Source organism: Barbus barbus (assembly GCF_936440315.1).
Source record: "Barbus barbus genome assembly, chromosome: 38".
Taxonomy (NCBI): domain Eukaryota; kingdom Metazoa; phylum Chordata; class Actinopteri; order Cypriniformes; family Cyprinidae; genus Barbus; species Barbus barbus.
Genome location: NC_136716.1, coordinates 27,819,701 through 27,845,791, shown reverse-complemented (window position 1 = coordinate 27,845,791; position 26,091 = coordinate 27,819,701). Strand labels below are relative to the sequence as shown.

Genomic DNA, 26,091 nt, shown 5'->3' with positions numbered 1-26,091 from the left:
GTTTTAACAAGCCTTATTATAAGCTCGTCTGTGAGATGCTCAGATTAATCCTGTGCTGTTTGTATGAACACTCACAGAGCTGTCATGATGAAGAGGAGGAGGTTGAAGAGGAGGTTAAGAGTTTTGAGGTAGGTGATTGGACGAAGATACACTCATACACCTTGAGTTGAATTTTCTTTGCAGCTTTGAAGAGCAAGTATCTCAGACATGAAGGAGTGTTCATGCACAATCGTCCTGATCTCACGCTCACATGTGAGTTCACTTCTTACAGTGGTCTGCTGGTCTTAACCTGCTACCGGTCTGGTTTCCACTGGTTTTAGAGGGACCAGTCCAAGACCTACAAACCACCTTAGGATGGGTTTCTGCAGGGCTACAATGTAGACTTTCATCTGAATTGGTTTTACATACTCGCTTACACATACAATATACAATACAAATATACAAATTTGAATCGCTTTAAGATCAGTTCTCAAACACATTATATGGCATCAAAAATCTGAATCCAGCTGAAACCACCTTAGACTCCAAACTGGTTTTTGACTTGTTTTTCAACTCATTAAAGCTGGTCATTAGTTCATCAGAACTGGTTTAGGTGGATGGCCAGGTGGAATATTAGCTGGTGTGGCTGAGATAGATAGGTCTTAGCTAGTTTAAACAGATCTCCCAGCCTGACAAATAAGTTCATTCCTTTTGGACTCGCACATGGTTTCTCATTCATTCCAGACGTTTTATTTCCTCAGCGTGGTTGTTTCTGATTTCTACACAAGCTTTCAGTGACCATCTCCCATAGTCTGATCTGTACTAGCACACCACGATCATAACAAACCTTATATTTGCACTTTATTACAAAATATGTTCAAATATAGCAGTTTGACTATGTACTGTAAGTATCTCAGTTACATCATTTGGATTATGGCTAATGTAATTCTTTACTGAGAAATTGATCATTAAAGAATGTTTAAGAAGATCACCAGAAAGATCTTAATTTTTGATCCAAAGATGAACTAAGGTCTTACGGGTTTGGAATGAGGTGAGTAATTAATGACCGAATTTTCATTCTTGGGTGAACTATCCCTATAACATTACAAATCTCTGTAATTTCCTGTTCTGCAACTCTTGAGCTCTATTCATAATTTTCAGTCACGTGATTAAACAAATGGAGGGAAAATATCCATAAACAGCATATGCTGCATATGCTGTCAAATTACCATCTGTTTCATGTCACAACTATTTAGATCACCTCTCAACAGTAGAAGAATGTAGAAGAAGATGTGAAATTGTTAGGAGATGCTTGAACACTGATTGCACATCAGAAGTTGCTTTATTGGCATGATATTTGTGTTACAGTATTGCCAAAGCATTTTGGATGTGTAAAATACAGACTATAATTATATCATCAAAGGAGACAATAAATGAGTAATAAATGAGAGAAAAATAAATAAATACAATAAAAAAGTAACAACAGCAGACATTATTTCTAATATTAATTATAATAATTACAATTATATACAATGTATAATGTCAAATAAAGCAAATGGATACAATTAATTAACTATGTTGTATGGTGTGTACATATTTTGCAGCTAGTTTGACTGCCATGTCATCCTCTCCGAGTATATAGCGTAGTTTCACTGAGTCATTCAGAGAAATAAATGATAGATATCACTAGCTTTGATTGGACTTCCTCTGGATGGATACAGTATGTATTAGAGGAGATTGTGCTACAGCTTTGGGAATATGGACCGGCACTGAAAACACAATGACCTTGTGTTTTGGCACATTCGTGAGTCGTGAGGCGTTCACTGGAGCAGCGTTGTGATGCTCTTCCATCTCTCCTGCAGGAGAAAGAGATGGAGAAGCAGAAGCTGCTGTATCAGCAGGCCCGGCTGCATGACCGCGGAGCGGCTGAGATGGTGCTGCAGACCATCAGCGCCAGCAAAGGTCAGAAAACTCTGAAACCCTGAGCTGACGCAGGTGTATCGTGAGCATGCACTAATGAGAGTGTGTTTGTGCAGGAGAGATGGGGCCGATGGTGGCCTCCACGCTGAAGCTGGGCATCGCCATCCTCAACGGAGGAAACTCAACCGTCCAGCAGGTGACACACACACACAGTTCAGTTTGATAACATCAGTGACCTGCACTTGGCCAAAAATAAATGTTATTTATTATAAACCTGATAGTTCCGTTTCTTGATTCTGATTGGTTGAGCTGTGTTAACCTTGCTACTTATATGAAATAACTTTTATAAAAGCAATAAGCCCCAAGAAGCCGTGGTTTACAGTGCATTTATAACTACGCTTCGCATCGTCCCTAACAACACCCCTTAGCTGTTATAAATTGACTGTAAACCACGGCTTCTTGGGGCTTATTGCTTTAATAATCAACACTACACAAACTATACAAACATTTAAAGACATTTGTAACGGGGTGAATGAGACGTGAGACGTGCGGATCCATTTACAAGCTTTTATTAATAAACAGTCAAATAACAGACAGAGTCAAAACACCAGCAAACGGGTATGGCACGGGCAAGACACAAGAGTAATCCCAGGGCATGCGCGGGTCCTCGATCAGTGAACAATATCCAGAGGGTTTGAGAAGAGGGGTAGTCCCATAACCTGAGCAATAATCCAAACGAGCTAAACACAGTCCGAAACGGTGAGACAAGGGTAAATCCACGATACAAGGGCGGGAAACAGGAAACGAGACTATAAACAAAATAAACTAAACTTAGAGAACACAGAATGGCTCGGTAAAGCAGCTAACAGTAGGAGTGCTAAACGCAGAACAATACACAACGATCTGTGTAAAGAAGTCCATGGTTTATAAACGGTGTGTGATTGTGAGATGGGTCTCAGGTGTGAGCGTGTGATTGAGACAGCTGTGTGTACTTGTGTGCAATGAATGCTGGGAAATGCAGTCCAGTGTAATATATGACCGTCTGTGTGGTGTGAGAGCCAATATGATGGAGAGGTGACCTCTTGTGACAGTTGGACAAAAGACATTAAACATTAAATGTCAACTTTTCAATAAAAGAATTATGTTTCCACTCCAATTTGTTGTTGAAATATGAACATTTAAACTTTTAATAACTTGTATTCATGACAGATTTATTGAAACATACATTAAATAATGAAGACAACTGTAAAAATAGAATTAATATAATTTTGAGCTGCAGGCAAAAAAAAAGTTGAATTTAAGGTTTTCACAAAAATGAGTTCATTATGCCCTCGTCTAGCGATCCCAGTGCTCCAAATAGTAATTAAACATCTCAAATTATCTTTATTTGTACCTTTTCTCCGCTCGCTTGTCGCACTGATTAACATCCGAAGGGGCTGATCCTGATAAATACACACATATTACAGGATTTCAGTTTTCACTCAAGCACAATCTGCTGTGTCTTAAGTGAACGTTTGGGGAAAAACATCGGATGTGTAACATTATATTAGATCCGTGCAGTACAGTAGGTCTTAATATATACAGGCCATCTGTCTCATTAATATTAATCTAACAATAAAAGAAAAGAGGGAATCACTCGCTGCTCTTGATTGAACTGATTTTGTAGTTTTAATAATTTATTTATTTGTATTGAACACACTAAAGTGATTTTTACATTCGATGATTTGTTTTTCTAACTTGAATGCTTCTGTTTAGATGTAAAATGAAAAAGGTAATGCATTATTTGTTTCTTTCTTATATTTTTTCTACTGCTTTTTTGCATCTGTTATTTATAGTAATAAAGATAAAATAAAAATATATATGATATATTGTGGTTATTAATATAGTAATGATTATTAAGAAAAGAACTGGAGGAAAAGATGTAATGTTGCTGGTGATTTTGCTTTGGAACCTTCAGAAAACTTTTAACTAGATTTTTCTCAGAATGGACTTTGCTGACTCCATCGACTTCAAGCAGCTGTAATTCCAACAAATCATATATAATTTTGAAGGTCTTTTAATAGAGAATGTGAAAATAAAACTCATTCTGCCAGCACAGGTCACATTTGTTTTATATTTATATTATAGTGCATATATGTATTACCTCCCTAGAGTTATTTTATTTTTTCTAGTTGACTAAGGAGTTTATGGACATTGAATGACTTTTCTGAGGTAAATGTGATGTTAAGTGACATTACTGATCTGAAACTGTTTTATTGATTTTATTGTTCATTCATGTTTATTTGAATTGTCAGAATTTTAAAAGCTGAGACTTTGTTTCATTTACATTTATTCATTTAGCTGACGCTTTTATCCAAAGCGACTTACAATTGCTATATATGTCAGAGGTCGCACGCCTCTGGAGCAACTAGGGGTTAAGTGTCTTGCTCAGGGACACATTGGTGTCTCACAGTGGATTCAAACCCGGGTCTCTCACACCAAAGGCATGTGTCTTATCCACTGCGCCATCACCACCCCAATTCATATTAAAGTAACACAGCACAACGATTATTGCAATTAATTTCAGTTCATTAACAGAAAACAGCAGTTTTAAGAATCCATATCAGTTTTGATTAAAAATGAGAGATGGATATTGTTAATCCAACACTAGCATCACACAGCTGACATGTTTATCTGTTGTAGTTGTGTGAAATAGACACTGACACTGTCAAAACACTACACTTCAAAACATGCTTTTCTTACTTTTTAGTCGTTTCCAGCCAAGATATTTAAAAATTCTTAAATCAAGAAGGATTTTCTAGACAAGTAATTATTATTTTACTATTATATTTTATTATTATTGTCTTGTTTTCAGAAAAAAACAAGTCAAAATGAAGTGAGCTTTGCTTTAGAACAAGCAAAAGACAAGAAATCTATGTAAGTAAAGCATTTTTTGCAGTGTAATTAAACATCAGACAATTATTTTGGCTCTACAAAACTGTTTCAAAACATTTCAGTTGATGAAATTAGATATCTAGCATCACTAGATAACATACATACATATAAAAAAACAAGAAGGTACACACATACAGTGCCCTCCAAAAGTATTGGAACAGTGAGGCCAATTCCTTTATTTTTGCTGTAGACTGAAAACATTTGGGTTTGACATCAAAAGATGAATATGAGATGAGAGATTAATATTTCAGCTTTTATTTACAGCTATTGTCATCTGGATCTGATACACAACTTAGAAGATAGCACCTTTTGTTTGAACCCACACATTTGTCATGTTACCAGAAGTATTGGAACAGATAGAATGAACATAGATTAAAGTGAAAAAGACTTAATATTTAGTTATATTTATTTCTCACCGTAAATATATCAAAACTTCATTTGTGATTAGTAATATGCATTGCTAAGAACTTCATTTGAACAACTTTAAAGGAGATTTTCTCAATATTTAGATTTTTTTGCTCCCTCAGATTCCAGATTTTCATATAGTTGTATCTCAGACAAATATTGTCCTATCATAACAAAAAAAAGCTTATTTATTTATATATCTAAATTTCCAAAGAATTGACCCCTTATGACTGGTTTTGTGGTCCAGGGTCACATATGAGTATGTGGAGTGGAATCCCATGGTTCTGTGCTGCGCTTTGACACGTTTGTGTGTTTTTGTGGTCCACCTGCAGAAGATGCTGGACTACCTGAAGGACAAACGGGACGTGGGCTTTTTCCAGAGTCTGGCGGGACTGATGCAGTCGTGCAGGTAAATCAACTTCCTGCTGAGCGTCACATGACTGAAGCTGAAGCGTGTGTGTGTGTGATTATAATGATTATAGTGAATGATGTTTGTGCTCCAGTGTTCTGGATCTCAACGCCTTCGAGAGGCAGAATAAAGCTGAAGGTCTCGGGATGGTGACGGAGGAAGGATCAGGTATGATTTATATTCTGAAACAGCTGATATATAATCAATAACTATGATTAGAGCTTGATCTGTGTAATTCTGTCATGTGATAGAGCAGGTCATTTTATCAAGGCATGAAATCATCATTTTCATTCCACTTGATTTATCATGCCATTTCTGTCTTAATTGAGTTGAGTTATTGATTTAAAACTACAGTAATGCTACTTTTGTGTTGAGCGCTCATGGCACGCATCCCAGAATCCATTCTGAAGATGTCTTTGTCAGATTTAATTATTTTCTTCACGTTTGTGTACGTTTGAGTGTATGATGATGATGATGATGAATGCTTGATATGGTCTTCAGACGTTTGTCAGCAGAAATACTCTTAGACTTTCACAAGGGTGCAATGAGAAAAAAGAGCACTCAACAGTGTGCGTAAGACACTAACCCTACCCTAACATGTGCTGTCTCTTTCTCTGTCTCTATGATGTCTGTCTTTCAGAAGTGATTCTTTTGCCAGTTATTTTCAAAGCTCATTTCATTCGAGTCTCAGAGATGAAGCATTGGTTTTATATTCTTTTTCAGGTTTCTTTATGTTTGCTGTGTTGTAACATGACTTTTAAAGGACTAGTTCACCCAAAAATGAACGCTCTGTCGTCATTTACTCCTCGTCACGTCGCTCCAAACCTGCCTGAGTTTTTCCCGTCGGTGGAGCACAAAAGCAGGATCACAGGAGAATCAGATCCATCGCATCTCAAATCATCATTCATTCTCTGGTGGAAATTACATTTTAAATCATTTTTAGAATAAAATTAAAGCTAATTTAGCAATTTGCTAGCATTTCATATATCCTAAATAAAATTAAATAATAAAGCTATTAAAGCTTGATAATAAAATTAAAGCTTGTTTGGAAATGACTAATATATATATACTGTATATATGACCCTGGAGCACAAAAGCAGTCTTAAGTCGCTGGGGTATATTTGTAGCAATAGCCAACAATACATTGTATGGGTTAAAATTATTGATTTTTCTTTTATGCCAAAAATCATTAGGATATTAAGTAAAGATCATGTTCCATGAAGATATTTTGTAAATTTCCTTCTGCAAATATATAAAAGGTTACTTTCCTATTAGTAATATGCATTGCTAAGAACTTCATTTGAACAACTTTAAAGGAGATTTTCTCAATATTTAGATTTTTTTGCTCCCTCAGATTCCAGATTTTCTAATAGTTGTATCTCAGACAAATATTGTCCAATAACAAACCATACATCAATGGAGAGAGGATTTGTTCAGCTTTCAGATGATGTATAAATCTCAATTTTGAAAAATTGACACTTATGACTGGTTTTGTGCTCCAGGGTCACATATATATATATGTATATGTATGTGTATATATATATATATATATATATATATATGTATGTGTGTATATTAGGGCTGTCAATCGATTAAAACATTTAATCATGATTAATCACAACTTAATCTCACATTTTTATTTTTTGTTAATGTACCTTAAATTAATACTTTTCAAGTTTTTAATACTCTAATCAACATGGGCATGGACAAATATGGATGCTTTATGCAAATGTATGTTTATTATTGAAACCATAGTCAACATAGAGCATGAAGACTAGACATGTTTCAAAGGTCATAGATGTTTTTCAAAGAACTTGTTCCCATTACTTCTCTTTCTTTGCACTGAGCGATACTGACACAAACCTGTTTACAGTTTTGCAGGACAGGGCAGCTCTTCTTCTGAACATGCAAAATATACATTTATTATTTATTATTAGATTTGTTTCCCTCTCTCTGCCCACATACTGTATTTTGATGCAGCTAAATTCTCAATAAAACATTTATATATTTTATGTTTATGTTGTCAGACAACAGAATGAATATGAAATAGTGATTAAAACGCGACCCATTAAGAATACATAACCAGCTCTCCCTTCCAAGACATTAATCTGCACAAAAATCCTGATAATCGAGCCGTCGTCTGATGAAATCAAATACACATAAGATAAAGATTTCAGCTATACTTGCATGTAAAATTAGAGAAGCAACATAATATCTGTGTTTAACTGAAAGCGCTGCTCCTCTCCGTCGCTCGCTGAACAGAGCAGATGCAGAGAGAGAGAGAGAGAGAGAGAGAGAGGTGTGCGTGCGCTGGAAGAGCAAGACCTCGCTTGTGCGGCAGTACCGGCATTTCTCAGAAACAAAATAAGGTTTGGGGGCTTTTTTGAAGGGAAAACAGTTGTTAAAGGGGTCTGCAATGTCGCTAAATTGGCAACACTGTGCATCTCCATTTCTCCAACTACGGGTTAGGTCACGGGTCAAACAGAAAATGCACGCTGCGTTAATCGCGCGTTAATAAAATTAGTGCCTTTAAAATGAATTTGCGTTAACACATTAACTTTGACAGCCCTAATATAGATATATATATACATATATTTAAAAATATAGTAAAATATATATATTTTCACAATAAATGTCTATTTCGCTTTGTTTAGATATTAATTGATATATTTAAGAGTAATATTTTTGTTATGATAGAGTAATATTTTTTATTATTTCAGATGAATGTTCTTAAATTTTTCTTAGAATGTATTTTGAGGAATTTGGGAATTTTTATTGATATTATTTTAGAGAAATATTCATTATTTTAGAAGAATATTTGAATTATTTTAAAGCATTTTTGATATTTAATATTTTGGATGGCTAGAGTTTATATTTTAGATGTTGATGCAGCTCTTCATCATTTAAGCTCTTAGTGACCACGTCTGTCAGGCTCCAAAAAGGACAAAAACTCCTCATAAATATAGTTTAGCGCTATATTCCAAGTCTTATGATGCTTTATGTGAGAAACACCCACGTTTAGGTTGTTATTGGACGTTATTGTACAAGCTCAGCGGTCTCTGTCATCGTTGACCTTTATTGTAAAAGAGCATCGTGAGCGTTGAGCGAATCGTCTCCACTGAAGAAAGCCGGTCCTGCAGGTTTGAAGCTGAGTAAATGATGGCAGAAGGTTCCTGTTTGTCTGCACTATTCCTTTAACCTGTACAAGTGTTTTTCTTCCTCTGATTATTTCTTTCTCTCTGAATTTTGACTTTTTTTGTCATGAATCCCTCTCTAAACAGTTCTGCACTTTATTCACTCGGGTTTGGATTCAATCAGCATCATTTCTGCTAAAGTCAGACTCACTTTCATCAAACCTTCTGGTTACTTATTCAGATGCGGCACGACGAACACCGTTTCGGATTCTGTCCCAGCGTGAAATCTCATTGGTCCACGTAGCTGTCCGTCAAACATCAGCTGTGTTCTGATTGGTGTGGACAGATGAAAGGTTGAGTTAAATCTGTTGTGATTGTTCAGAATGGTGCTGTTTGAATCCAAGTCTGCATTTCCCAATCAACAGCAACTGACCTTGTGACCTGTATGACCTCTCACTTTTTTCTTTCCTTTTTTCTTCTTTTTTTTCGGTTCCGTACCGTCTTCCCCTTTATCAGTCATCACTCATGAGCGTGGTAATTATGCCTTCTGCCATTTTGCTGTGGTTTAGCTGTGTGGTTAGCCCTGAGCCCAACACCTTCCCTCTGCCCTGCGTTTCCTGTCACATGACCCCTTCCGCGCTAGAGCAGTAGCCAATTACTCGCCGTCTCCGCTCTCCTCTCAGGACTTGCACAGTTTCTGTCGTTCTAGATGTAAGAACAGGGACGCTGTTTCGATTCAAGAGACCGATAATCGTTTTGACCGATAGTTTTACCAGCGTTCACCGATAACAGGAAACAGCAGTGTTGAGATGCAAAGTAAGTTCATATTTAAGGGTGTTTGACCCTGTGTATAAATGAAACTTTACCAGGATCACTGGAGAATTATCAGGAACAAATGTCAAATCCTTCACATCTCAAATCATCATTCATTCTGTGGAAATGACATTTGAAATATATTTAGAATAAAATGACTGATACCTTTTTGTTAACTCTAATTTAGCTACTAGATAGCATAATGTCCAAAATAAAATAATAGTAAAAATATGTTTTCATTAATATTAATATTTTCAGCTTTTTATTATTCTAGATTTTAGAAGAATATTTTTTATTATTATAGAATATAATTTGTATTCTTTTAGAGTAATATTTTTATTATTATAGAATGACATCTTAGTGTTTTTTTTTTTTTTTTTGAGAATTTTTTTTAATTGTTTTTTTTTTTATTATTATTGAAAGTTTGGGTCTGGAATGAGGGTAAAATAATCAAAATCTATACATAAAGGGCAAAATAAATAAATAAAGAGGACAAAGGGTTTGTTTTTGTGACCTTCATAAAAGAAAAAGAGTTTTTAGTTAATAGGACTGAATATGAATCAATCTGGGAGAGTGGCAATAGTTGCAGAAACAGCCGTTTAACAGTGGGTGGATCTGTAGTCTGTAAGCTCCTCCCCTTCCTGCTCCTCCTCTCCTCTTCCTGTCAGGCTGTCAGAGGCGCAGTGGCTGGGTGTTTGGTTAGGAGCGTGTCTCTGTGGTTTGTTCTGGCCGAGCTGCTCTGAGAGGATGATGATGATGGTCTCTCAGAAGCAGTCGCCCCAGTCTCTCCTTCCTCTTCCTCTTCCTCTTCCTCCTCCTCTCTGATTGGTCTGTGCTGTTCAGTTGGTGTCGTGTGCTGTCGTTCCTGCTGTTTCCTCCACACTTCTTTTTTTTTGTTGATGATCAGGCTATTTCTTTGCTCTACATGTTGGTTTTGTTCTTTTCCGAGTGTTTGGTTGTGTTTTTCTGCAGATCAGTGTTGTGTTTCCTCTCCTATCATCCATCTGCATTTCTGTTGACTGGTTTGATCATGCGTTATCAGTTCAGTTTGACGTTTTAATGATGGACCAGAGGAAGTCTAACCAAACCACAGATATCTGTCATATTTATTATTGTGTATTTACATGTGTATTCCTATCACAATGTGTAGTAAATGCATAGCAGTTGTGTAATTTGCTAGTTTTGCATGCTTCGTTAAAGTTAATTGTAATAATCTGAGTGTGATCTGGTTGTTCTGGTTGATCATCGTACTGAAGCTCAGCTGAAAGCGTGTTTATCCTCCCATCTGAAACAGAAACTCTGTTTCCTTAAAAACTCACTGATTTAGTGTGCTCTACATAAGCAGCAACTCTTTCCTGTTCACCTGATTATTGTGGAACGTTTCTAAACAATTTCACAAGGCAATTCTAGAATATTTTCACTTTTAATTTGCTTCAGTCCCAACTTTTTTTTTGGAGTGTGTTGCAGTCATCAAAATTAAAATTAGTTTATATTTACAAAATGCAATTAAGTTAGTCAGTGAAAACATTGGAAAACTTTGGAGTTTTTTCAGTTAAAGGGGAGATCAGATGCAAAATTCAAACAGAAATGTGTGTTGGCAGCGTGTGCACAACCACCCTATAATGATAAAAATCCACCAAAATCATTACCCCTTTCTCAGATCAAGCCGATCTCAGATTCCTGGCAGAGTGACGTCACACAGACCCAGGCCCCGCCCACAATTCTTGATTGACATTAGCGTTTTACCTTAGACCCGCCCTGAGTGAACAGTCTGCCATTGTTTCACCGCCGGAGCAGGTGTAGACAAGCATGTCTCCTCAGTGATTGAGGTGTTCAGTTGTTGGATGTAATAATGAACATAGGAGTCGTCATTTACTCCCGACATCTGAGCTGCTGAAGATACAGTGGTTACTTTTGTGTTTGAATGAACCCCCCCGATCTACCTAAATGTGTTTCTGTTCACTCGAATCATTCGTGATTCAGCTTAGGGGTGTGCAATATATATCATCTGCTATAATATCGTAATTGTTGTTTTAACGATGTGCGATGTGACATTATCGAGTATTTTGCAAAAAACATTGAAAACACACATACATTACATACAAGTCTAGACTAGTGCGCTTATATTAGAGTGTGTTCTTTCACTGATTCGGTCTATTAACATGCCTTTAGAATGATCACAAATTCAAGACATGGGGACAGAAAATGTATATATTTACATAATTTCATATAGTTCATATCACACAAAGAGTGCTGTGTTTTTTCTCCAAAAATGTCCATGATTACAAATGTGATATTGATTTTATCCTATACAACAGTTCAATAAACAAGAAGTTAATATTAATAGACTTACGTTTTAGACACCTGTTTTTGCTGTATTTCGACAACAAAAATAATTCCAAACACAGCCCCAGCACTGTTTATTTCTGCATTTGTAACTGCAGGTTAAATGCATTCATGTCCTGCACTAAACCGTGTGTAAATGCATCTAAACACTACTTCAGACGCAGCTTCTGTGTTTCCTCTGCATTGTAAAGATGAATTTTGTTGAGACTGATTTTATTTGCTTGGTAACAGTCCAAATGTCTTATTATTCTAATTCACTGATTAAATGTACAAATATGACTCAAAAGATAATGCACACTTTTAGAAAAATAAAGGTAGAAATGCCCATAAAAGGTAAAAATCTGTTTAAACTTATTGAAAAAGGTTAATTTCTATCAGTGTGAGCTGAACACCACACAGAATATGAAGAATATCAAAAACTTTAGGTGTCAGCTGTCCACGGCAGTCCTTAAGATACCAGCACAATAACACACTCAGCAAAATATCGTCTAATTATCATTATCGATAAAATCACAGAAAATATCCAGATATAATTTTTTGTCAATATCGCACACCCCTAATCCAGCTTCACCTACAGAAGAAGTGAGTATAAGGGTTTTTATGAATCTTTGCAAATTGCCTTTCATGTGCTAGTGAGCAAGTTCTGTGAATAAATGCAGCTAAAGTAAACAGAACGGCTGTTCACCCAACAGAAGAGAGGGGCGGGGTCAGCAGAATCATATCAACTTGTGGAAAATGGGCGTCTGATGTACCCTTTAAATAAAGGTTAGAGAGAATTAAATTCTAGTTTTTATTGCATTTTGTAAAATGTCCCAACATTTCTGGAAAAGGGGTTGTATATTAATAATGAACATTTCTCTAATTTTTTTCACCCGTTGTAGGGCTTTCTGAGAATTTGGCTGTAATGAAACATAATGATGCATCCTAACATGCTGTCTATGTAGGGAGGAAGTGAATCCCTCAGATACTCTAAACCACAGAAACTCAAGCACTTTCAGGTCGGCTCTTGAGAAGAACGTGTGTGTGATTTCTGGAGGTTTTGATAGTTGTGACACCGGTGTTTAGCTGAGAGCTTAAATCCTGTGACGTTTAGAAACATTCACCATCATGTTCCTCCGTGTGACCAGAGCAGCTCCGCGTCTCCAGACGTCTCTCCTGTCAGATCTCCCAGGCTTTGCTAGGATCTCGTCTTCAGTACGATGCACATTATCAAACAGATCTGTGTTGGTTGATGGATGATGGGCTGCTCGTTTCATGGATTAAGTTGAAATGAACAGCTATCAGTCAATGTGTGTCCCAGAATACTTCCAAATATATTATTTTCCTAACATCTTCCACAATATAAGCATAATATATTCTTAATACAACAATAATGTTTGTAGCATTCATTTTCTTTATTTAATCTTCAGTCCTCAATGTAATATGAGAAGGCTTTTTTAAGACTTTTTTTTTAGCCTGTGAGGCTAACTTACAGGTATTATTATTGTTATTATTATTATTATAATAGAGGTAAAATGTTACGATAAGGTTTTTTAAAGCATAAAATCTAATGCATTTGTAAAAAGTTGTAAAAATACACTGATTTATGAATGAAAATGAAATGCATCAAATATGACCTTTCTGGTAATGCTTTACAATTAGGTCTCGTTAGTTAACATGAACTAACAATGAACAGTACTTCTTCAGCATTTATTCTACTTTAATGTTAATTTCAGCATTTATTAATGCATTTTAAATATCGAAATCTGTGTCAGCATTTACACTATGAACTAACATAAACAGTTGTTTATTTGTTAAGTAATATTAATAAAGATTCATAGTAAATGCGGTAAACAATAAAAGAATATTGTTTATTGTTAGTTGATGTTAGTTAATGCATTAACTAATGTTAACAAATGAGGTTCATTTCATTTGAGGTTTCAGTTCATTTTATTTTTAAAGCACATTTAAATACAACAATCAAATCAAATAAAGCAAAAACTTCATCACCATAATAATAAAAAACTAAAGCCTAGCCACTAATTAAATGCTGAGGAATTAAACCCATCATGTCAAGCATAATATTTATGAGCGACGGCAGTGAATAGCAGCCAGTGCTGGGAAGGTTACTTTGGAAATGTAACAGGTTACAGATTACAAGTTACCCTGTTTAAAATGTAACAAGTAGTGTAACCATTTCAGTTACTTTATTAAAGCGATGTAACTGATTACTTTTCTAAATTTCTAACAAATGTTTTCAACTGTTAATCACTTAAGATTATAAAAATATCATTTTAAAGCACAGCCACCACAAAGTTTCTTATGTTAAATACAGATTTAAAATCATAAAATATAGTTTAAAAGCTATTATACTGTTTTTGAAATCAAATCTTTGCATAGCCATGGCAGACTCTTGAAACACTGCTGTCTCATATTTTAAAGCAGTCAGTGCAGTTTGGAAAAGAAATCAATCAGATCTGTTTGTGTGTGAAAATATTCAGATGTAACACCTTTTGTAATCGTTAACATTTTCATAAGTAACTAAATTAATTACACTTTTTTTTCTCAGTAACTGTAACAGATTACAGTTACATTTATCTTGTAATTAAATGGCGTAATTCTGTTACATGTAACTGGTTGCTCCGCAGCACATTGTCTGGTATGGTAGTGTTTTAGTGTCTCAGTATGTATTCTGTAGCTGTATATTGCAGCACTAGCCCATCATGCTGATGGAGTCTGACAGCAGACGTCTGGGGACGGAGGTCTCTTTGTGTGAGTCCTGCTGGTGATCACAGCACCTCTAACACACCACTCTGCTGCTGCGCAGGTGAGAAGGTCATGCAAGATGACGAGTTCACCTGTGACCTCTTCCGCTTCCTGCAGCTGCTCTGTGAGGGACACAACTCAGGTGAGCTTCACTGTGGCTCTCACTCACTGACTGCTGTTTTAGCATCTCTGAGATACCACTGTAGCAGTTTGGATTCATGTTTTCAATATATATACGTGTTCATTTGATTTTTTAGTTAGGTTTTTTTTACTTGTTTAGTTTAATTTATTTGTAAACTTCAAGTCAAGTCACCTTTATTTATAAAAATCAGTAAATAACGTACAAAATAGATCATTATTACACATTTACAATATCAAAAAAAGGAAAGAAAAATTGTATATATAAAAATGACAAAGTGCAGATTCTCTGATGCATATATATTCTGTACATATAATATGATTATATGAAATCATAACTAGGGGTGTAAATCGGATGGTTCGTCACGATACAATATCGATTCTCATACCCAGCGATACGATATTTGCCGATACCTCCAAAACATTTACGATACGATTCGATACAGGAGTATATCGATCAATATTATGATATTATATACCTATTTTAAACAACCATCTACAGTATATTTTTATTAACTCAAATACAACCAAAATATATAACATGAACATTTATCTGAAATTTTCACATCCTATACCTGTGGATATAAACAATCAATATCGGTCGATCACTAGTCCTGATACGTGAGTTTGAACGAGAATGTAAGCGTTGGCGGTAATGCATAGACGGACATTATGTGAAAATGTGGACCGTGCCAAAATAAAGATGCCTATTTATAATACAGATATCAATATTTTAGTATGTTGTATGATGTGGACCAGTGTTGGGTGTAACTAGTTACTGTAATTTAATGACTTTTCCCTTGAAAAGTAAAGTAAGGGATTACTCTTATTTTTCTGTAATTTAATTTCAGTTACTTCTTATGTAATTGAACATAACACCGTGTATAGACTGTAGAACATTTATAGTGGATTTAACATCAAAATTTAAAGTCTAACCTTAAAATCCATGCTTTTTATGTTCCCTTCTCACTTTAAATACTTTGGTGAGTTAATAAGAATATTGGTAACACTTTAGTGTCCATTTCTCACTATTAACTAGTTGGTTATGAGCATGAATATTACTGGGATATTGGCTGTTTATTAGTACTTAAAAAGCACATATTAATGTCTTATTCTGCAAGACCTTATTCTAAATCCTTAATCCTACCCAATTCTTAAACTTAAGTATTAATAAGCAGTAATTAGGAGTATTTTGAGGCAGAAGTCAGAGTTAATAGTTAGTTAATAGTGAGAATGGACTCTAATCTAAAGTGTGAGCAGAATAATTGATGAAGATACTTGAAAGAATTAAAAGTGTTTCTTGTTTATCCTTGTATCACTAACATGTCGAGGTTGATATAGGATTTAGAAAGTAATAAGTAATCTGAGAGAATAATTTGTACAGTAATCTAATTACACTGTTGAAGATGTAATTAATTACTTTTTTAGAGTAACTTACCCAACACTGTTGTGGACCCCTCAAAGCAGAGAGTCTACTAATACTCTAATGACTGCTAGTTGACATGTAGTTGCAAAGTTACTTCCTGTTAGTAGAATGTGTAAAGTGGACTCAAAATAAAGTGTAACCGGTGTTACAGACCTGCTTGTGCTGCTAGTAACCAAATGCACAGACTTGGTGAAATAGTTATTAATCACAGTCCCCATGTATGTCTTTAATGTGTGATGTAGCTCTTGATAGTAACTGTGTGTCCGTACATCAGACTTTCAGAACTACCTGAGAACACAGACGGGTAACAACACGACGGTCAACATCATCATCTCCACCGTGGATTATCTGCTCAGAGTCCAGGTGAGCGATTCCTCCCCGAACACGTCAGGATCGCGCTCTCGTAACACACATCTGACACACGTGTGTGTGCTCTGTGTGTCCGCAGGAGTCCATCAGTGATTTCTACTGGTACTACTCCGGGAAAGACGTCCTCGATGAGCAAGGCCAGCGCAATTTCTCCAAAGCAATCAATGTAGCCAAACAAGTCTTCAACACGCTCACAGAGTACATTCAGGTGCGTTTCAGAGCCGCTCGTTTATCATCATCAGAACACCGAGGATCTCGAGGGAAAACATTTTGGATGAACTTTTAGTTTGACAGCATTAGTTAAAACATAAATGAAAAATAAAATGTAAATGTTAAATTAAAATGTAATGTTTTATAATAAAAGGAATTATTATATTTTCTTTTATTTGGAAAATATTGATTAAGTTAAATGGTTAAATTAAGTTTTATGAATTTTCGATGATAAATTTGTGTTAAAAAAAATAAAAGGGCTTCATAGAGCCGTATTATTGTTATTAGTTAACTAAATTAAATTGATTAGGCATGCTTTTTGATAATTAAAATTTAATCAAACCATTAAAAATAAAATCCATAAAAAAAAAATGTTTTAAATTGGGGGATAAATGAAACATTTTGGCCCTAAATCTCAGTGTTTGTGTGGTTTTAGGGCCCTTGTACGGGGAATCAGCAGAGTCTGGCTCACAGCCGTCTGTGGGATGCAGTTGTTGGTTTCTTGCACGTTTTTGCACATATGCAGATGAAGCTGTCTCAGGTAAACATCTACAGTGAGGTTCTAGAAATACACCATGACCTCAGAACCCTTGTTTATCTGCTCTCGTGTTGTTTCTTCTACTGTGTTGTTTTGATGCTGCAGGATTCAAGCCAAATCGAGCTGCTGAAGGAGCTCATGGATCTTCAGAAGGATATGGTCGTGATGCTCTTGTCCATGCTGGAAGGTGAAGGTTTACTTTATCGATTGATTGGCTAAGTAATATTCCCGAGCAAGAAGACAAACGTCATCTTTCCCTTGGTTTTAGGAAATGTTGTGAACGGCACCATTGGAAAGCAGATGGTGGACATGTTGGTGGAGTCCTCGAACAACGTGGAGATGATTCTGAAGTTCTTCGACATGTTCCTCAAACTGAAAGATCTGACCTCGTCAGACGGCTTCAAAGAGTACGACCCCGACGGCAAAGGCGTCATCTCCAAGAGGGACTTCCACAAGGCCATGGAGAGCCATAAACATTACACCCAATCCGAGACCGAGTTCCTACTCTCCTGCACCGAAACTGACGAAAACGAGCTCTTGGATTATGAGGAGTTCGTCGAACGCTTCCACGAGCCGGCCAAGGACATCGGCTTCAACGTAGCTGTGCTTTTAACCAACCTCTCAGAGCACATGCCCCACGACTCGCGCCTCCAGACCTTCCTGGAGCTTGCAGAGAGCGTGCTAAACTACTTCCAGCCCTACCTAGGCCGCATCGAGATCATGGGCAGCGCTAAACGGATCGAGCGCGTCTACTTCGAGATCAGCGAGTCCAGTCGCACCCAATGGGAGAAACCGCAGGTCAAGGAGTCCAAACGCCAGTTCATCTTCGACGTGGTGAACGAAGGCGGTGAGAAGGAGAAAATGGAGCTCTTTGTCAACTTCTGCGAAGACACCATCTTCGAGATGCAGCTGGCAGCGCAGATGTCCGACGCTGGCGAGCGTTCAGCTATTAAAGAAGACAGCGAGAGAGAGAAACCCGAGGAGGAGAGTCCAGAGATGGGATTCTTCTCAATCGCCACCGTAAAAACGGCTCTGTTTGCCTTACGATACAACGTGATGCTCTTAATGAAAGTGCTGTCCATGAAGAGCCTAAAGAAGCAGGTGAAGAAAGCCAAGAAGATGACGGTGAAGGATATGGTGACCACGCTAGTGTCCTTCTATTGGAGCGTCCTGCTGGGACTCCTGCACTTCGCCTTCAGCGTCGCTCGAGGATTCTTCCGGATCATTTACAACACCTTCCTCGGAGGCAGTTTGGTGGAAGGCGCTAAGACTATGAAGGTGTCGGAGCTCCTGGCTAACATGCCTGATCCGACTCAAGATGAGGTGAGAGGAGAGATGGAGGAGGGTGAGAAGAAACCCGCGGACAAAACCTCACCTGAGGAAGACCTGGCTGATCTAACGGTGGCCACAGACGACACCGATCTCCTCTCCGATATATTCGGTTTGGATCTGAAGAGAGAAGGCGGGCAGTACAAACTGATGCCTCACAATCCAAACGCTAGCCTCACGGATCTGCTCAACACACCCATCCCGCCTCCGCCTACACCCTCGCCAGAACTGCGCAGACGACACCAGGTAACGTTTTGTTAAAGGAGACACATTATGCCCCTTTTTACAGTATGTAATATAAGTCTCAGGTGTCCCCAGAATGTGTCTGGGAAGTTTTAGCTCAAAAACCCCACAGATCATTTATTATATTGTTTTGAAAAAGCCTATTTTGAGTGGAAGCAGAAACAAGCTGTTTTTCTGCCCAGTGTTTGCTTTATTTTCCCAACCTGGCAGCCATTCGCACACACTCTCTCTCAACACTCTGATCTGAAAACATCGACAAACACGGAAGTTATAGTTTAGTCATCTCTATTGAGATATTCTGACCAAGTCTGTGTTTCTTCACACGGATATTAAGTAAAGATCATGTTCCATGAAGATATTTTGTAAATTTCCTACTGTAAATATATAAAAACTTCATTTTTGATTAGTAATATTATTAGTAATAATTAGTATTAATATTAGGGCTGCACCGAATGTTCGGCAACTGAAATTGTGAATAAGCGAAAAGACCGAATAAATTGTGCCGAACAATGACGTGACGCAATCAAATAGAGGCCTGCACTAATGCAGCAAACACTCTGCAGTGTGAAAGCATTTAAAAAGAGAAAGACACATAAATCATTACAAGCACCGACAGCGAGAGACTGCTTAGCACTGCATCTCATGTCTCCGATGAGAAGAGAGAGAGGTGGTTGTTGCTGGTTACTATAACGATTGAAATCACGAAATGGCCTCAAGCGTTTAGTAAATAAACTGCAGAATGCTATGTTCTCAAATACACTCTACAAAACAGCACTGCACGAGATCGCAGAGCCAGGGTTCAAAGTCCAAAGCGCGAGGAAATTCTGCGCTGAAACGCTGTTACTCGTCATTTACTCAGTAACATTTTTATCATTTTGTTTAAAGACATGTGACAATGTGATACGTGCATCAAACATCTTCCAAAATTCGTAATGAGAATCATTTAAATATCTGCATGATGTTGTCAACAAAAAGAAGCACTATCTTCCTGCGGGTTTCTGCCAAAATAAAATCTAAGAAAAAGAAACAACTCCATCAACATTCATAAGTGTTAGTATTGTAATTTTACTTTTGTTCTGTAAAATAAAATAAAAAAAAAGACAATAATAATAATTACCCTACAACAGCTCTATACATTTACTGTAACATTCACACACAGTTCAAATTGGGATCTGTAATATATTCTAATGTTTGAAAAGAAGTCTCAGCAAGGCCTGATTCAAAAATGGCCCAAAAATATTACTTTAGTAACTTATACATTTTAATTGCTTTGTTGGTATAATGTCTGCTAGAATGTTAAAAAATGTTCAGTGTTAAGTAAATATTTTTAAATTGTTGTTTTGTAATTGATTTGTTTGTTTGAAAAGCAGGACAAAACAGGAAAAAGCACATTTTGGCTATTTAATTTATACAATGGTGAAAAAAATGACAAAATAGGCCTACATGGGGAAAAATTTGAAAATGCGGTATTCAGCATTGCTAAGAACTTCATTTTGTCAATATTTTAATTTTTTTGTACTCTCAGATTCTAGATTTTCAAATAGTTGTATCTCCAAATATTGTCCAATCCTAACCATACCTGTCAACAACCTACCAAAATCCGGGAGACCCCGGGGAGACACATAAGTACATACATAATAAATAATTATTAATAAAAATAAAAAGAATAATAACGTGACATATATATATATATTTTTTTATTATTAAACAGAACACTGCACAGCAGTTAAACACCGTGGAACAAATTGCACTACATTACATTGTATTATTGTACATAACATTAACATTGTGTTTATAGTATGTGTTGCCCTTCTGTACCTCGGCTGCACGAATGTGCCGCTGTGATTTAAGATGCTGAGATATGTCGTTTTTCCCATCATGTCAGAGTAAAATTAGTGCAACACACTTTGCAAAAGGCGTGGGTGTTGTGTTTACATGGCTTCGAGACAAGACATTAAATTCTTCCGTCCAGCAGTTGTTAAATTTACACAAATATTTTTTTTCTTCGCCGGAGCACCACCTGACTCTTCTCCTTCCATTTCTACCACTGATGGTAGATTCAACTTCCCGCGTCTACTACTTGCGCAGGAATCTATAGCGCAACTGGGTTGTAGGTTGCCAGGTTGAGGTCACAAATGTTTCGAAATTTGTGTATCGTGTCGATTGTGTGAGGTGATGCGTTGGTGATGCGTTTCTTACAAGATCTGGCAACTGTACAACCTTGGAATAAAATATTGATGTGATTTAATCATATAACTAGATTTGGGCCATACAAATTACGGGAGTTTCCCGGGAGAAATAACAAAACGGGAGGGGGGCGGGAGATGGGTGTGAAATACGGGAGACTCCCACGAAAAACGGGAGTGTTGACAGGTATGATCCTAACAAACCATACAGCAATGGAAAATATGTCATGAGCCGGGTTTGATTCCAGTTTTCTTTTCCTTTCTATTTCTTGCTCTGCTTCCTAGACTCAGCTGTTCACACTGAGTCTCACACTGATTGGGACGGCACCTGTTTCCTTTGATGCTGATTTGTTCCTCTATTTCTCTCTGTTACTAGACTTCTTTGTCAGGTTATTGTGCTTCGCAGCCATTCTGCTGGCTCTCTTTCTATCGACTACCGTTACTCTGTTGTGTTTTGTCAAGAACAGTCCTGTCCTGTCTAGTCAAGTCGAGCCCTGTCGAGTGTCTGACCTGATCTCTGCCCAGTCTCCCAGTTGCCCGCGGCCAGTGGTTCGTTCCCTCCGGTCTGTACTGCCTTCTGTGGAGCCGCTCGCCACTCTGGCCGGGACCGCACTCCCTCTCGTACAAGTCAAGTCTGCTTCTATGTTCCAGTTTTCTCCTGAATTATTTTCCAGTTCTGCGTATGCCTGATCCGGCTAGTGAACAACAGACTGCCTGAGTTCATTTTGTGGACAATAAATTCTCTGTTTGACTTGCCTTTGCCTCTGGGTCCCTTTGTGTTGTGACAAAATAACCCTGAAATCTCAATTTTAAAAAATTGACCCTTATGACTGGTCTTGTGGTCACAAATATGATAAAAGCTAAAAAGGACATTTGATACAGTACTAAGACTAAATTAAAAACAGCTGACAAAACGAACACTTGTTGGTTTGTAAATGGCTCAACAGATCCGTTCAATACCAATAATCACATCAATCGGTTTGGTTTTTGACTCTTTCACTGTTGTTTCCTCCCAGACGAAGGGCTCTTCATCCTCAGCAGACAACAGTGAAGTTGCAGAGGAGACCAAATCAGTGCCTGAGAAAGCCGAGTAAGTGGAAATGTGTAGACGATAGTGTTGATGTCACCATCATAATCCCTGCACACTGAGTTCTGATTGGTCTCTTTCTAAGAGGGGAAAGCGGAGAGAAAGCACAGAAGAAGAAGGAGGAAGCGGTGAAGCGGAAGGTCAGACAGCACTATGAGCCTGATCTGCAGGAGTCGGCCTTCTGGAAGAAGATCATCGCTTACCAACGCAAGCTGCTGGTGAGAGCCTTGGAGATCTCAGACTCTCAGAGCTATCGCTCCTTTCACACTGTGCTCTGACGCCGCCTCTCTCTCTTCTCCCGCAGAACTACTTTGCACGAAATTTCTACAACATGAGAATGTTGGCTTTGTTTGTGGCCTTTGCAATCAACTTCATTCTGCTGTTTTACAAGGTAATTCACACACTTCGTCTTTCATTAGTCAGAGTTGTCTGAACAAATCCCTAGTGCAGGGTAGGGCTGTCAAAATGACTGAAACACTAAATTCGAATTTTGTACTAAAATATTATCTATATTTGAATTTAAAAGGTATAATTTCAGTTATTGGTAAAAAAGCTTTTGGCTTCTCTCCTGAGGCCACAAGAGGCGCATCGAGCAAAATATTACTAATGCACCATTCTTCAAAGCAATAAAATAACATGACTATCTGTGAAAAAAGTGCATAATGTTTATAAACCATATATAATTAATTAAGTTGCTTAAACAATTAGAAACAAAACAGCATCATGTACGTATAGTTTAATAGAAAGGACCGAAAACCAATCACAAGGAGTACTTTTTCGATGTAAAAACATGAGATGCAGTGGGATGGGAAAAATCTTTATTAAAAGTTGAACTTGTATTAATTTCCCATGCTTTCTACACATGCGGATCTCTTGTGCGAGACACGAGTGCAACGCTGATAGATGTCACTCTAGAAAATGTGATAAATATGTGTTCTGTGTGAACGGCTTGGTTTCAGTTTCACTGTAAACAAGATCTTCTCCGCATCGATGTTCTCTTTTTCTGTAATATTCTGAATGAACCGCATAGCAGCGCTGCATCTAGTGGCTTCACCTGGATAAGCTATGAAAAACATTCAAATACAACGACAATCACATCTTCATCACATCTAGTGTGCCACTGACGCACACCTAAAATTAGAATGCAATGTTTTTACATTCGAACGTGGATTTTTATTTTAAATTCGACGAATATTCGAAATTCTAATTTTTTTGACAGCCCTAGAACAGGGGTCACCAAACTGTCCTGAAGGGCCGGTGTCCTGCAGAGTTTAGCTCCAACCCTAATCAAACACACCTGAGCTAGCTAGTCAAGGTCTTGCGTATGCATTGACGTAACTTTCCCGCCGGAACACGCCTCCGTGGCCGAAAAGATCTGCTGCATGACTGGATTCAATAGAGAAGCTGTGAAAACGTGAATAAAACAAACGATTATCAATTTAAACTAAAGCTTGTTGGACTTGATTTAGTGTTCCTTACAACTTTCCAAAGATCAAGTGGTCCATGGATATCGATATGCAGCCAGGAATTGTGTTTCCTGACATTTATATGTGCCGGGGAAATACATAAAGCAAATTTGCTTGTGAACGCATTTTGTAAATACAAAATAGGTTAGTCTAAATCCAGGTGATCACTTATATCAATGTAATATATTAGGGATGTAACGATATCAAAATCTCACGATACAATATTATTACGATATTTAAAATAAATAAAAAAAGGCAAATGAAGAGATACTTTTCTGCATTAGGTTTGGTTTTTTGTTGTTATTTTAACTCTTTGTACAGCAGTCATTGTTAATTCTAAATGAGCCTGCAGCACAAAAGCAGTCTTAAGTCGCTGGGGTATATTTGTAGCAATAACCAACAATACATTGTATGGATCAAAATTATACATTTCTCTTTTATGACAAAAATCATTAGGATATTAAGATCATGTTCCATGAAGATATTTAGTAAATTTCCTACCATAAATATCAAAACTTAATTTTTGATTAGTAATATGCATTGCTAAGAACTTCATTTGAACAACTTTACAGGAGATTTTCTCAATATTTAGATTTTTTTTGCTCCCTCAGATTCCAGATTTTATCTCAAATATCTGCCAAATATTGTCCTATCATAACAAACCATACATCAATGGAAAGATTATGTAAATCTCAGTTTCAAAAAACTGACCCTTATGACTGGTTTTGTGCTCCAAGGTCACAAATGTATTTTTTAATGTAGAATACATGTGAAACTCCACCTGTGGTTGGAGCTGGAGCTGGACTGAGTCAGCATGTGTTTGTGTCTCTGAGCGTGTGTTTGGACTGTGTGCAGGTGTCCACGTCCTCGGCCGTCTCTGAGGGGAAGGAGGTGTTGTTTGGCTCGTCTTCAGACACCAGTGTGCGGTGGGATCCTCTGAGCGGCTCCGGTGCTCGGCCCGACACTGTGCACTTTGTGCTGGAGGAGAGCAGCGGCTACATGGAGCCCACGCTGAGGATCTTAGCCATCCTGCACACCGTCATCTCCTTCTTCTGCATCATCGGCTACTACTGCTTGAAGGTACAGGATCATCAGATCCAGGAGCCTGATTTTACACCAGCACAGCTTCAAGCATTGTTTTTTATCAACACTTGGATGTTGGTAGATTTCATAAAAAAAATAACAAATTTGAGCAAAAAGCTGAGAAAATCGCATTTTTATCAAATACTACATCTGGATCATATTCAGTAATATTATCAAAGCAAAGATTGGCTTTTGATTGACTTTTCACTCTGTAACATTAGTCAGTTTTCATTTATATGCTGTTAGTGTTGATGATCGCATTATTTTTCATATGCATATGCTACATATGGGATGACTGGTTTCTGCGTCTTCCTGGTCTGTGATTCATTCTGGAGATGCGTAGTAGGGTATAACAGGGAAAACACGGAAACAGAAAATTCCGTGTTTGGCAGGGAAAGAGTTAAAAATCAAACATTACAATTGATTATTGATTAGTGGGTTTGATGGTTTTATGCTCTCAGCGGCCAGTAATTCATCCAAAGCACATTGTGGTTGCAGAATACTGTAGAGTTTGACAGATCACATGACCTCAGCTGTGATATTATTCACACAAGGCACTGGATCTGATTTCCTAATAATGAAAGTGAAGCACACAGTTTCGTTCATGCTAATGAAATCCAGTTATTGAAACAATAAACCTGTCAGATTTACATGAAAGATGAAGTGCCCAGCAGAATCAATCTAAAGAGGTTTTAATAAATTATTATTCTAGAAAGCCTTTAATAGAAAGCAGAGCTGTGGTGAGTGATAGTGCTGTTTCTTCTCAAGGTTCCTCTGGTGATTTTCAAGCGTGAGAAGGAAGTGGCCAGAAAGCTGGAGTTTGACGGTCTGTACATCACTGAACAGCCGTCAGAGGACGATATTAAAGGCCAGTGGGACCGACTGGTCATCAACACACAGTGAGTGACAGACGAGGCTCATGGGTAATGGGGTGATTCTCACCTAAACTGAGTTCAATCAGGAATATTGTGGTAATGAGGCGACCCAATGAAAAATTCTAACAATGGAGGGCAGAGCAACAATACTGCATCATTTAACAGAAAGACAAATGAGTACGCCGTGTCTGCGCTGCATGGCATGACAAAACTGACTCGCTCTCATTGTAATCAGTGAGGTGTTCTGCACTGGAAGCTCCCGCTGTGGCATCAGTTACTGTTTTTATGTTTCTGATGTGCTGCTCAGACACGTTATTTCCCTGTACATCATTTTCAAATCATTCAAGTGTTCATGGACATCCATTTTTTGTTTTCTTTATATTATTTAGGTTGTTATATTTGGAATTTCACACAATGCAAAACAATATTAAAATAACATTTAAAATGTTTAAATAA

At 37.3% G+C, this 26,091-nt stretch overlaps 1 protein-coding gene across 1 annotated transcript in view; it reads left to right on the top strand.

Annotated features, from left to right (window-relative positions):
• Positions 1-26,091, top strand: part of LOC306857586 (ryanodine receptor 2-like) — a 161,165-nt gene that overhangs the window by 120,554 nt on the left and 14,520 nt on the right. Inside the window, exons 77-92 of the mRNA XM_079397593.1 lie at positions 78-128; positions 1,842-1,941; positions 2,016-2,095; positions 5,571-5,647; positions 5,742-5,815; positions 14,747-14,827; positions 16,524-16,612; positions 16,698-16,826; positions 17,265-17,369; positions 17,472-17,553; positions 17,635-18,941; positions 22,141-22,214; positions 22,297-22,429; positions 22,516-22,602; positions 24,533-24,757; positions 25,529-25,659. Coding sequence (XP_079253719.1) covers positions 78-128; positions 1,842-1,941; positions 2,016-2,095; positions 5,571-5,647; positions 5,742-5,815; positions 14,747-14,827; positions 16,524-16,612; positions 16,698-16,826; positions 17,265-17,369; positions 17,472-17,553; positions 17,635-18,941; positions 22,141-22,214; positions 22,297-22,429; positions 22,516-22,602; positions 24,533-24,757; positions 25,529-25,659 — 2,825 coding nt within the window. The remainder of the gene's footprint in view (positions 1-77; positions 129-1,841; positions 1,942-2,015; positions 2,096-5,570; positions 5,648-5,741; positions 5,816-14,746; positions 14,828-16,523; positions 16,613-16,697; positions 16,827-17,264; positions 17,370-17,471; positions 17,554-17,634; positions 18,942-22,140; positions 22,215-22,296; positions 22,430-22,515; positions 22,603-24,532; positions 24,758-25,528; positions 25,660-26,091) is intronic.